The following is a 14,083-nucleotide window of genomic DNA, read 5'->3' as shown; positions in this document are numbered from 1 at the left end:
AGGGTTTTTATAGAATGAAATTGGGGATAGGGTTTTGAAAAATAGCGGGTGATTTAAATTTTCTTTTCTTTTTTTTTTTTTCTTTAAATCTAAATTTCACCCAATTTTGGAACTTTGGAATTGCCGGTTCCGTTCTAAACAAGCTATCACCAATTCAATAATCAATTCTGTGGATTAAGTAATCTTCTTTTCTCTTTTTAGATCCAATCAAATTATGAAATTCCAAAATTCATCAATTTCAAATGGATTTCGGAAACAGATTTAAATCTATACCTTTCTTTATATATATATATATATAATCTACATCAATTCCATCAACTCACAATCTAACACAAAAACTTTTGTTTTCCAATTCTTCATTTACTTTTACATGTTAGAAGTAGGTAAAAAGAAGAAACAAAAAAAATGTTTGGATTTCCTTTTCTTGGTAATGGTAATAAATACTTCTTTTTTCTATTGTATTTAATAACTGTGGAATTAAAGTAATTTTACTCTAAACAACCAAATTTCTTTTAGACTAAATAAATGAAGTAGAAATTTGAGAATAATATGAAATGAATTGTAAGATAATAATTTAACTTTTATTTGGGTGGAAAAATCAGAATTGAAATTTCGAATATAACAATTTGGAGGGAAATTTTTGAGAAATTTGATTGAAAGTTAATATATATATTTTAGAGCGGGAAGGAAAGTGAACCCTTTGTTTTTATAATTCAATTTCTGCCCCCACACCATATCCCCTTCCCTCTCTCACTTTACATTTTTACTTTTCTTTTCTTCTCTACACAACTTTATCTTTTTTATGCCTTTCACTTCAACTTTATCCCATTTTGTATTTATCACATCAATTCTGTCCTTATATATTACTACCCTATTTTCAATACACTCTCCACTCTTTTAACTTGTTAAATAAATTTTAAAAATATATGAAGTAAATAAAAAATATTATATATAAAACAAAATTCAACAAATTTAGTTTTCAAAAATACAAAAACATACATCATTTTTAAAAAAAAAGATATAAAAGATTGTTATCATTAAAATTATTTGACACTGAGTTTGTTGAAGAAAAAATATTTACATGAAAAGATATTTCTAATTGAAAGTGGAAAATGGAGAGAATTAAAAGTGATTTTATGTTAATGTTTTAATGTTTAATGTATTTTATAAGATATAATGGAAAACTTAAGTGAAGAATGTATTCTTTTACAATGTCCAAGATTCTCTATTCTTGAATTCTAAAAGACAAAATTTATGGTCACATGATTCAAACATATCTCAAAAAGATATACACAAACATATTTATATCACATGTTTACATTTTAAAAAAAAAAATATAAGGATTACATGATTTAAACATCCATGAAAGAATACAATCAAACATATTTATATGTAGAAGTAAATAAATATAATACAACAAAAATGAATAATATAAGAGAACATAAGAATGATCATTTGATTTCTTCTTCACATCTTAGTTTTTTTGTTGTGATTTATGAGTTTGAATGAAAAAAAAGAAATTGAGAGAGGGAAATTGATGGATACTACAAAATTTGAAAGAGGAGGAAATTGAAAGGTTGAAAGATAGAAAAGAGTTCATAACAAAGTAGAGTGAATAGTTATAATATCTTATTTTCCTTATAAATCTATACATCGGTAGAAATACAGAAAAATCACTTATAATATCTATTAGAAATATCAATTGATAACATCGCTAATAGAAGATATTAGTGATAGCAACTAATATCACATTTCCTAAATTGAAATCTATCACTGATAGCAGTTATCAGCGACAATAGCTAATTATAGCAACTCCTATTATATATTTTCAAATTGAAAGTTATTGTACCTTTTAGTGACTATCATTGATAAAAGCTATTGCTAATAGTCGTTATCAATTATATCAACTGATAACATATTTCTCAAATTAAAATCTATTAGTGATAACATCTATTAGTGATAGCAACTTATAACAACTATCAATTGCTATTTATGATAGCTTTCAATTTAAGAAAAACGAAAAGAAATATTTGTAATCATTGTTAGTAGTGATAGCAGTTATCAGCGACAACAACTAACTATAACAACTACTACTATATATTTTCAAATTGAAAGTAAATGTACCCTTTAGTGACTAAAGCTATTGCTAATAGCGTTATCAATTATATCAACTGATAACATATTTCTCAAATTAAAATCTATTAGTGACAACATCTATCAGTGATAGCAACATATAACAACTATCAATTGCTATTTATGATAGCTTTCAATTTAAGAAAAACGAAAAAAAAAATTGTAATAATTGTTAGTAGTTATTAGTGATAACAACTGATAACTGCTATCAGAGATATCCACTAATTGTAGGTATTAGTGATAGCTTTGAACATGAAAAAAATCCGAAAAAGTGAATGAAGAAAAACTTTTGGTCATTTTCATACTCACCAAAGTTTTTGTTTTATTTTATTTTAATTCCAAACCTTTACAATTCTCCAAACTATCCATCTCTCTCTCAAATCCTTCATCCATCGAGTCCCACAATCCGAACCTACGTGTAGAGAATAGCGAATCAACACAACTGGTGATTCGAGTCTGTGGTATAGAGAAGACGAGCAATTCGGAAACTATGAAGGTAATCTCTTTTAATTTAAATCCTATTCATGTAGTTTGGAGTTATGCATGTTAACTAAGAACAATAAGAACAAAATCTCGATCCTCAATTTGACTAAAATCCATCAAATCATGTCTTAAAAGTTGGCATATAGCTAAGTACTTATGACATATAACTGGGTATTGTAAATTGGTACGTTCTTTTTCTTCAGGCTTTTCATCGTAGAGACATTATGTGTGTGTTATTAATACTAGAAAGAGATCACTCATTCAAAAATTAAAATGCATTATATTATTTCTCGATTAACTTTTTAGAAAAAATTGTCAATCTATATGGGGAGTGAGACTGTGGATGCATCAATTATTTGACAAAGAAAACAAAAAAAGACCCAACGGAACACAAAACCATACCATTTCGAATCGAGGTTTCGAATCGATTTGATTGTTTCAAAACCGACTCAATCCAATTACACTCCTACCCCTACTCACCCTTTTGAGGTGGACTTCACAAATTTCCTTTCTTTTGAAAAAAATCTGTATAAAAAAAATCAAACTTAGGGAGGCATACCATTTGAGGTGCAATTGTTACAACCACCGTATTTCAATGGTAGGCAACTAATATCCAAACATAAAATATATATCATACATTGTTGAATAATAGCGTGAAAGTTCTGGAACAGGAAACTGAAACAGAAATCGTATAAACTAAACCTAATTAAAAGCAAAGTCTGAATATCAATAAAATGCCAAAGCAAGAGCAGATTCATATACGGATATCCAGCGTGAACTAAGGATAGAACAAATGGATGAACAAAAAATCTAATCAAATGTACAAACTAATTGCGTTGGGAGTCAAGTAGAAAAGAATTAGTTTGGGAAAGACTTCTGAGTTATGTTCCGACACTGTACATTGTACATTCCAATGCTTATAGAAGAGGGATACACAAGCAACTTAATCATGGTGGGTTGCACAAGAGTAAAACAACTTGCACAAAATGATTCTTCATCATATACACATTACTTTCTTTTAGTGTTACAATTACCCACAGCATCCACCTCTCTGAGCAACTGTTCCATCTCTCGCCCCAGATGGCCCTTGAGGACGCCCATAACCCACCTTGATCCCAGATGACTGCAATATTCAATAAAATCAGTTGTATTGTACAACTCAACTTTTGTTCTTCATGGTTGCAATATGTTCTTAAAATAGAAACTATGCTAGCAGTAGTTTAAGCTCGCAAAAGAAAATGGAAATAGATATTTTCAATGAAAGAATACAGAACAGCCCAACAAAATAAAACACCCACAATGCAAAAATACCATACAAAATCCCCAGTCCAAAAGGACCAAATCTAGAGGATAGTTACAAAATGCCTTGGCCAATAATGTCCAAACCATAAAACCTAATCTGAGACCACATCACAAAATCTCTCAAGCTCTTAAAAGTAAAATGAACCTTCTATTCCTATCTAACCACAACCCCTAAAAAATAGCAGAAAAGAATGAAAATTGTACATAAATGCCTAACTTTTTTTACAATCATAGGTGATCACACCAACTTATGCATGGCTTTAACTAATCTCTTGAGATAAGAATCTAAGGCTAAAATATTCTAGACAAATCGCTACACTATGGCCCTTTCATAATTTTTCGCATCCCAGTGCCATTAGTTTGTACTACAATCTACTGCAGTCATATGAAAGCCCATAATGTCAGAAAATTGTCAATTTAGCAATATAGCAATGCATAATGGGTAGGTGGCAATTGCAATCAATAATCTACATTTTTGCCAGAAAAGATAGACCAGTTTACCTCATTGGATACATCAAAGACACCTTCTTGAATATTTTGAAGTATTTTAGCTGCAGTTTTTATGAATGCCTGCAAAATCAAAGATCAAGGTGAACTACAGCACAGTTTTCATTTTTAGAAGAAGCACATGCCATATAAAAACAAAATTGACCTCCTCAACATTTTGTGCTGTTCTAGCAGATGCCTCTAAGAATAAGAGCCCATTTTCTTTTGCAAATTGTTCTCCCTCTTCCTTGCTTACAGCTCTTCGATGAGCGAGATCAGCCTTGTTTCCTACAAGCATAATCGACATGTTGGGATTTGCATGCTGCCGAGCATCTTCCAACCAGCTCGCCAAGTGATTGAAAGTTTCCCTCCTGTTAATAAAATCATGGGGTGATCTCAGATTTCTCAAAATAAGAGGGAAAGAAAATGCAGCAACTGCAAGGGGATATTACTGAAGATTGGTTGTAGGCATATGGCAAATAAAAATAGGTCAATCATAAGAAAACTAGCTTTACAGATTTGAACAATGAAGGTTGCAAAGCAAACATCCCAAAGTTAAATGCAAGGAAATATAACTAATAATCAGAAAGAAGAGACAATTTTGAGCAATAACAAAAGTTAATCTCATCCATCCATCAGACTCACCTAGTAATGTCATATACTAAAAGAGCACCAGCTGCCCCTCTGTAGTAAGATCTTGTAATTGATCTGAATGATTCTTGCCCAGCCTGCAATAAAGTAAAATGTCCTTTACTTATCTAGCCAAAAAGAAAAGAAGTTCTCTATAAGGAGAAACATTATCTATTTTCACCATTGCCAGTAAAGAATCTACTTTCTGATGTTTAGCAAACATAAGGCACTGTTTGGCAGGTGTTTTGAAAGGGAAAAAATTATGTGTGTGTGTATGTGTGTGTTTTTTTTTGAACAAAAGTTCATGGAAATTTATATTTGGATAACTGTTTAATCATGGATAGTGAGCAATGATTTCAAGAGTGCAACTTTCGTTCTCATGAATTACGTAATGGCAGTTCTTGAAAATTGTTACAACAGCAGAAGTCAAAGGTTATTTTCTAAAGAGCTTCCAAGCAGATGCTAATGGCTTGCCATTTTTATCTTTAAGATTTTTTTGAAAACTTTTAGATAAGTCCTGAAAGTAAACAATATTGTATGTTCGTAACATTCAAATTGTCATTCATATATCCATTGCTTCCTAAGAAAATTCATTTATTACAAGAATGAAACTATGTGATGCGCAAACAAATTCTATTAAGAATAGTGAGCTTAAACTCAATGGTAATTGAGTTGTACTTCCTCCCTTGAGGTTCAGGTTTGATTCCACAACTTGCAATTGTTGTATTCAAAATAAAAAAATGAGGGGGAAATCTTCAAGAAACAAATTATCAGACATTGTAAAAATTCCAGTTGGTTAATTGAGAGGTACTCAAGGATACAGACGTACAACCTATAGAACAAATCCTGTACAAGTAAGGTTGTAGTTGGTTAATTGAGAGAAAAGTTATATGATAGCTCCACTTCTCACACAGTTAATTTCCAATCTCAACCTACATTAGGGAGTAATAAAGAGTGGCTTGGAAATATGACATCTAAAAGATTCTCCCCTGGTTGTATAACTAAGGTTAACAATAAAAATTACTCAGTATAAAAGGTGAATCAGACAAATGTCATAATTTAACAGATCTCTGGTAAAGAGTCTTAGAAAAGGGCTATTCTTAGCCAGAAGATCATGTGCATCCCTCCACCCCTCTAACAATCAAGATTCTAAGCATCTTGGGTTCTATGATGGGCAAATCCCTCCTTCACATGTGGGTGCCAAGGGAGCATGGTTTTGAGAATCTGGCTGTTTGTAGAGCTTCTTGGAAGACTAAGAATTGATACCCATTTATTTTAAATCTAGTCAAAATCAGAGGCATTTGTTCAGAGTGGCTAGTTCCTATATACCTATAGTAGATCATGAAACAAATAGGGTTGGAAGGCCCAACCACCACACTACACATAAAGAAAAAAATCTAAGGCCTTCTATTGGTCTCTGTCTTCATTTTCAGGGCATTCATATCAACAAAAAGTTATCTTCTCAGATACTGGGAACATCACATAGAAAGCAACAAACTAATCTCTTGGTCGTCTTTTCCTTTCTTGCTCTTGTGACAAAGATAACGCGCCCCCATAATTCATAACCAATAAAGGCTAGTATAGATCAGAGCATAAGAAGAAATATTCTCAGTAAGAAAATACTTCATAATCTATAGTGAAATGATTTTGATTGATGAAGAAACCAACTTCTATTGATAGGAATGAAACAATACACAAGGGAAACAATGAACCAAGCCAAAGCCGAAATCTCCTCCGAAGCTCTATAAATCTCTAAAACCCCTCCTATTCCTCGCTGGTCGATGTTCCATGAGACTAAAAAGAAAGCAGAGTGCCAAAAAGCCATCAGTCGATCTCAAAAGGAGGATGATGTAAAACCTCCTCTTCCATAGCCCTGTACAGTACAATCTGTCACAAGCAATATGACTGACGACATAAATCCTCCAAAAATGTGCCCCTAATTAACAGCCTTATAAAAACTAAACATTCCCACAAAACATGACCCATCATGAAATCAATTGATATCATAAAGAATCATCAACCAGCACGATTGAGTTTCTAAAGAGAATTTCTTAGGATCACGTGTAGTGTTAGTACCACACCAAAAGATCGATCTCAGAAGTGCCATAGCTGAGGACAAAAACTTACGAAAACCAATATTCATATGAAATTGTTCACCATTTACAGAATCTTCCAGTTCTTGTTAGTTTCTCAAATTCTAAATTACCAGTAATACGATATTATGCAGAAAGAAATTAAAATCTAAAAAAAGGCAAAGGGAAGAAGAAGTGAGAAAACTGACAGTATCCCATATCTGAAGCTTAATAGGTCGGGCATCGATGGTGACCATGCGAGCACCAAACTCAACGCCAATAGTGAGATCGTGAACAGGCTGAAACCTCTTGTCCGTGAACTGCAAAAGCAAGCAAGATTTGCCAACACCTGTAAGCGAGACAAAAAAGACCCAATTAGAAAAGGAAGGCAGAAGAGAAAAAATGGAAGCAAAGATAGTATGGAATGGAAGCAAAACCTGTATCGCCGATGATGATGTACTTGAAAAGATAATCGTACGACATGACTAGAAAGAGAGAAGAGGGAATGAAGCAACCGAGAGAGAGAGAGAGAGAGAGAGAGGGAAGAAGGGGATGCAATGGAAGAGATGATGATTGAAGCAAAGCAAAGCAAAGTTTTGAGAAGGGAATTTGGAAGCTTTTCTTCTTAATTTTATTTATTTATTTAGAGTTGAAAGGACACGGTATGTGAAAACGGCCCCGCCAGCGCCAGCGCCAGCGCCAGCTCGGAAGGCCGACGGGAATTCGTTTTTCTTTTTCTTTGTTGTTAAGATTTTGGATTTGTTTTTTGACATTGCGAGGCCCAATATGCTCATTGCCTCTGCTCCCCCTCCCATCATTTCATTACAACCATTACTTTCTTCTTTTCAAATACCTTTTTTTAGTTTATTCATTTACATTATTTCTATAAACTCTCTTTCCCATTTCAAATTTACTACACATTTCTTCAAATCTCTCCTTTCACTATTTCTTCACTCATTCCTAATTATTTTACTCTAATTTAGACTTATAACGCTCCACTCTCACCTACTAATTCGTCCAATGTGAAATGAAACTATGATCATTTCAATTGGCCTTTCAATATTTAATGATACTCAAACAACATAAAAGATGCCTACCTAATCTCATGCAACTTTATTGGTTTCATTTTTTTCTTTTTTTAAATAGTTAGATTGTAAGTTTAGGTGTAGAAACTTATCTATTAAGTTATCCCCTATTTCTTCTGAAAGGTTAGTGATTAGCTTAAGAAAAGACTATTATATTGTTATGTTATAAATTAATTTTAAATTAAGATAGTTTAATTCAGTCACAAATCATATCCTTCACTCTTCTGCTTCTTTATCTTTTGTTTTCAACGTTTTATTACACTTTTTCAAATATTAGCAAAAACGTGCTTAAAATTTTTTGATTGGTCAATTAAACTAGATAATCATTCCATCATTTTCTTTATTGATCTTTTCCTTCTTTATTAAATTAGTTATATAGTTTGTCTTGACTTGTAGGAGTCGTTATGTTCACTCCATTATAATTTGCTAAATAAAATTATTGGATTATAGTTCAAAACTCTCAATTTGGTTTCTATTGTAGTTCATAACTCTTAATGCAAAGTTTAGGATTCTACCTTGATATGTTATTTGTAATTTTATAATTTGAATATACTTTGTTGCTTCATCTACAAAGTCATCTTTATGCAAGTAATATTATCACTTTAAGCACTAGCTTGTGAATATTATTTAGCTATTATGATCGACATTATATCAATTTTTTAGAAAACACTTATTGGAAATGTTTCGGTCACTTAAAAGTGAATGAGCACTACTAATTTCCTTCCACCGACATTTCTTATAGAACACTAAAGGTGAATTTTATTTCCATTCAGCCCGAACACCTATTCTACCTTGAATAAAAACTTATATGAATTATCTCATTTGTAGAGGTCTCGTGTCATGTATGCGCTAGCATTGTTTATCATGCTCTATTAGATGCATACTTAGCTTTTAACGTGAAAATTGTTTAGATTTCACCTTCTAGCATGTCTGGTGTTGTCAATTGTTCCATTAATCAAATTCCAATATGTTTCTAAATATAGAGGATTTTTCAAACTACATAGCACAACATGCATCTTCTCCTTTGGATGTCCGTTAGGTATGCATTTTGTTTGCCTTCAAACCCCATGTTTGAAGACAATCTTGTATTGTGCTAGTGAATTTGTTTATGGTTCTTTCATTGTCATTATCTTTTATTTTCAACCTCTCGAGGTTCGATAGGATGTTATAACAACAAATCACACACTACCAACATATGAATTTCAACTAGTATAAACCATAATAACAATTTTGTTCCCTTGTTTCGTCAAAAGAGTAATCATGACTGCTACTCCCTCTCTCTATCACCCTGATGTTTGATTTGAAAAGCTACGTTTTTTTTGCTTATTTCAGTTCTTTTAGCACGTCATGTGCTTATTTAGATTAGAGTTCGTTCGAGTTATAGTTAAGAAATTGTATGAGATCATAATGTTATATTAAGACATGTACAAAATATCTTAATCTAAGAACCCAAACCAACCAATCTTAAATTTTAAAGCATTTGTTTTTTTTTTATTTAGCTATTAATTGACATTAACTTTCGACTAAAACAATTGAATGCACTAGAGATCCATTATGGCATTTGAAAGATTAGTATATCACTCACTTGTGGATTGTTTGGTAGAAAGTTTTATGGGATGATCCTTTGTGTGATGACTAAGTGAATTGATTTAGGTGTACAAACTTTATGTTTTTGCTTACTTGTGAATTGATTTGATTTGAAAATGTTCTTTAGTCATACTCTAAAATGAGATTTTGTTTTCTTACTATGTTTAGAAGAATCCATTGGAGCAGTGAAGCCATATTGAACCAATTGATTGATATAAGACTTTTTGTATGGTTGGTAGCAAAATTTTGGTTTCAATGTACTTATTTTAGGCTTGTTGGTAGCAAAAGATGCCATTGCTTATTTTTTTTTGTATGTAAACTACTCTTTACCAAAAAAATGGTTATTAGTCAAATCCTGTTGTACGAATATTATGAAATGTATGATAACGTATATATATTAAAGTGTTCGACTCTTTGTTTTCTTATGAGTGTGATGTATTAGAACAACTTTGTAATTGAACTGGTTAATGTAATGGTAGGACGGCAAGAAGAACATGAAATACCATTAATTTATTTTATTGTAAAAAAAAGTAGTAATAGGACAGAAAAAATGTCAAATTATACGAATTCATGACATTTTGTAATTGTCGTCAATATGCAAAAGATGACATATAATTACTCTAATATGTATGAGTTAATAACCGTTATTTGTTGTCATGAATAAATACATAATGGCAGTTCATTGTTTTCATACAATATTAAATAAAGACATTTATTTTTTGTCATGAAAACACTTATTGTAACAATTTTTTAAAACTGTCATGATGGTCTTTCCATAACAGGCGATTCTATGATAGTAAAAAATTGTCACAAATTTTATTTACGACAGAAAATAATTGTTGTAACAGACCATTTTTCTTGTTGTGAATTTACTCAAGGTTCAAAATATCGTTCTCCAATTTTATGAAAATATCAACATCAATGTAAATTTCAGAAAATTTTGAATGAAAATTGTTATAATTTGTCAATCAAACTTTGATTAATTGATTGTGACTTAATTAGACTATGTATTCACATTTTTTTTATCATAATTTCTGTAAGTGCGCAACATTTAGATGTATATTGTAAATATTTATGTAAAGGTTGACGCGGGAATTTTTTTTTAAAAATAAATGAAAAAAGCAATTACAAAATGATATAAATTATAAAGTTTAAAAATATTTTAAGATAAAATAATGTAAAAAAAAATTTTGGACGATAAGAGAGTGAAACAAAAATTTCTTTTGTTTGTATTCTTTTCGAATTTAATTTAGTTGAAGATGAAAATTTTGGATTGAATACAAGGTTGAAAATGCATAAAAGTTAGGAAATTTGTTTATAGTGACTACCGTTAATATAATGGTTAAATTCATTTAAAGTTTTTTAAGTTCGTAAAGACCCAAATTTACCACAAATTATATAGATATCTTCTTTTATATAAGTACTGTCGCATCTTGTATCTTCTTTCTCATTACTCCTATACTCATCTATAAACTACCTAGGTATGGTAAATTTAATCGATACATTTCTCTAAAACTCAGCACATAGTACCATAACTAAATCAATACTACTTGGGCTCACCAGTGGATTTAGTATAGGCTTAGAGGGGGCTCCAGCTTCCCCTCAACTTTATTGTCTTTATATAATATGTATAAACAAAATCAACTAATGCTTAATATTTATAAACAGTTTAGTGGTAACTATGCTTGTTAGCCATCTTCCAATCAAAGTTCAAGTATTGGGCTTCACTAAAGTGTGTCTCTAGGCACCTAATAAGGGTCGCCTCACCTCTCTGTAAATCTAACTTTGTGCACAATATACTAGTCCATCTTTAAGTAACTTGGGTATAGAATAACGTAACTCATGCTTAGCATTTCTTAATAAATCTAATGCTTTTAAATCAAATATCAAGTTTGAGTTAAATATTGTGCTTTGTAAATAACTAAGTGAAATCAATAAATAAATCATGCTCAAGTAACTCGAAGGCTTGTTTAAAAAGTTTTAACTTGAAATTCATTGTTTAAATCAAAATTTAAATTCATTTTATCACTCACAGGTTTAAGCTAACTCCCTCGTTTTTATAGACTTGTCCAATTTCTTCTTGACCTAGAATAAGAGAATTAAATCATTAATTAATCCTCTTGTTCTTAAAAGATTACCAACTTTGCTAAAAAATTACAAAAACATAAACATTGGTCCATTTTAGCACTAAGACATGGGCAGCACATGATTGAGCAGTGATAACGTTTGTTCCATGAGGGTGTCAGTTTGGGTGCTAACCTCGCATGCCTTGTGCCGCATGCTGTCACCATGATCGACCGCCTACTTGCCCCTTCTGTGCATACCCTTAGCGCATGCAAGCCTTGTTGCCTGGCTATGTGTTGGGCTTCCCATGCTTTGCTCTGACCTAATGAGATTTACTTTTCACATGTCTCCACATCCTTTTACACACAGCCTCCTAACCCTCGACTTAAGTCCCTTTTCACAAATGTTCAAACCTTCTATGTAGTTTCATATTCAAATTTTAATATAAAAAATTTGTAACTAAAAATTCGTTCACTAAATCAAGAAATTTCCTTCTACAAACTTGCTTGTTATCTTCTTAACTAGCTTAGCTCAAAACATTAGATTAAAACACTAATTATTGTCTCAGTTGGACTCAAATATTTGAAGGTTGTTTCAGAATCCTTTGAAAAGTAAGCTTCTAGGCTTTCCTTCAACCAACAGAGTTCTTCCCCAATTTCCTTCTCTTCAACAGTCCTCACAAGAAAATTAGAATATCTTAGGATTTTTTTGAGACTAGATTCATTTAATTCGCACGAGTAAAATGGTAGCACACCTTGTTGAAGTTGGCTTACAAATAGTTTTTGCATAATTTAAACTTGATAACGAGTGCTTGCTGAACTTGAAGTTAATGCATGCTTGGCCATCTATAAAACCACTCAATCAACACTCTTTCATTGCCTCAAGCTTAGAAACTCACCCTTGAAAGCATGGTCCTCAACCTTGAGCTCGTCTAGTCCTTTGCTTGACCTTGCCGCAGGCCTTCAACACAAGACGTCTTGTCATCTAACTTTCAATCCAACACCTAACTCTTACTTCCTATGCTACTTAGAGGTTATTTGACTAACTTAAATGCATAGATACTCATATTTGACCATATAGGGCACTCGACACTCATACTACTCACTATGTACTCTTGTCGCCTAACCCTTTTGCCCTTGGCCGCCTAGGACACTCATGTGACCGTCTTTCCCACCTCACCAACACCTCACTTGGCTGCATGGAAGGTTATTTTGACATTGTTGGCCTCATTGCATCCTCTTGCTTGCCTAGCCAACACTTAGCCATTTCAACACCATTGCATCCTCTTGCTTGCCTGGCCAACACTTAGCCATTTCAACACACTTTTTCCTCTTTGGTTGCCTAACACCAACTCTTCAAGACACATTGCTACACTTGCTTGGTTCCCTATTAACTTTATAACTACCCAACACTTAAACATTTCTCTATACCTTTCAACCCTATTGCCTTACATTCTTCTCTTAAAAACTCAACATAGTTGTCTAGCAAATCTATAGTTTACATCTTATGCTTGTTATGGTAAATAGATTTAGTAAAATGTTTCATTTTCTTTCTTGTATCAAAATTTTGGATGTGATTTTAACTTTTTTTAAAAGAGATCTTATGTTTATAGGACTTAGCTAATTTACCTTCCTTGATTGGACTGTCATGTACTAGATGATTCGAATAATCAAACACTATATTCAAGGAAGGGGACCTCATTATAATCCACTTCAAAAGACTCGATCTCAAATGAGAGCGTACAACGAGCTACAACCAAAAAAGCTGGGTTCTTTTGAAGATTTAAAGAAATATGCTCATAATGCTTAAAATATCAAATTACTAGCTGATTTACATATCAATCCGTGGCAGATTTGAACAAATCTTATGCTCCAAACATGTTTCCTGTTTCTACATCAACTGGAGGATGAGTTTCTTTTTCATTTACAGATTCTTTAAATCCTTTTGTAATAGTCGTCTTTAGTTAGTTATTGTGTGGTGGTAACTCTAGGATGTTTGGTTTAGAATTTAAACTAAAACTTCTCGATTCCTTTAATAACATTCTGATGAATATTTTCAAAAATCAAGTTTTCTCTCCGCATGATAAACTATAATTACATCTTAAATCACCAGGGGTTTGACACCGATACCAAAGATTATTTGATATTTTGAAAGGAAAGAAAGATATTTTGCCCAAATGAGAAAAAAAGAAAAAAAAGTTTGAACAGAAAATATCTGTTGTCCTATCTCTGCTAGGCATTG

At 32.0% G+C, this 14,083-nt stretch overlaps 1 protein-coding gene across 1 annotated transcript; it reads right to left on the bottom strand.

The window, feature by feature from the left end:
* Positions 1 to 3,340: 3,340 nt before the first annotated feature.
* LOC101222655 (ras-related protein RABB1b) lies at positions 3,341 to 7,738 on the bottom strand. Its single transcript, XM_004145646.3, has 6 exons — positions 7,544 to 7,738; positions 7,316 to 7,455; positions 5,050 to 5,132; positions 4,571 to 4,775; positions 4,420 to 4,488; positions 3,341 to 3,739 (listed from the first exon to the last, which is right to left on the bottom strand). The coding sequence occupies exons 1-6, from the start codon at positions 7,587 to 7,589 to the stop codon at positions 3,647 to 3,649; spliced, it is 636 nt and encodes a 211-aa protein (XP_004145694.1). The 5' UTR covers positions 7,590 to 7,738; the 3' UTR covers positions 3,341 to 3,646.
* Between the last annotated feature and the right edge of the window lie 6,345 nt (positions 7,739 to 14,083).

This window comes from Cucumis sativus, chromosome 3, assembly GCF_000004075.3.
Source record: "Cucumis sativus cultivar 9930 chromosome 3, Cucumber_9930_V3, whole genome shotgun sequence".
In the NCBI taxonomy this organism is placed as follows: Eukaryota; Viridiplantae; Streptophyta; class Magnoliopsida; order Cucurbitales; family Cucurbitaceae; genus Cucumis; species Cucumis sativus.
Note: the sequence above shows the minus strand (reverse complement) of the source record. Positions and strands in the feature narration are given on the sequence as shown.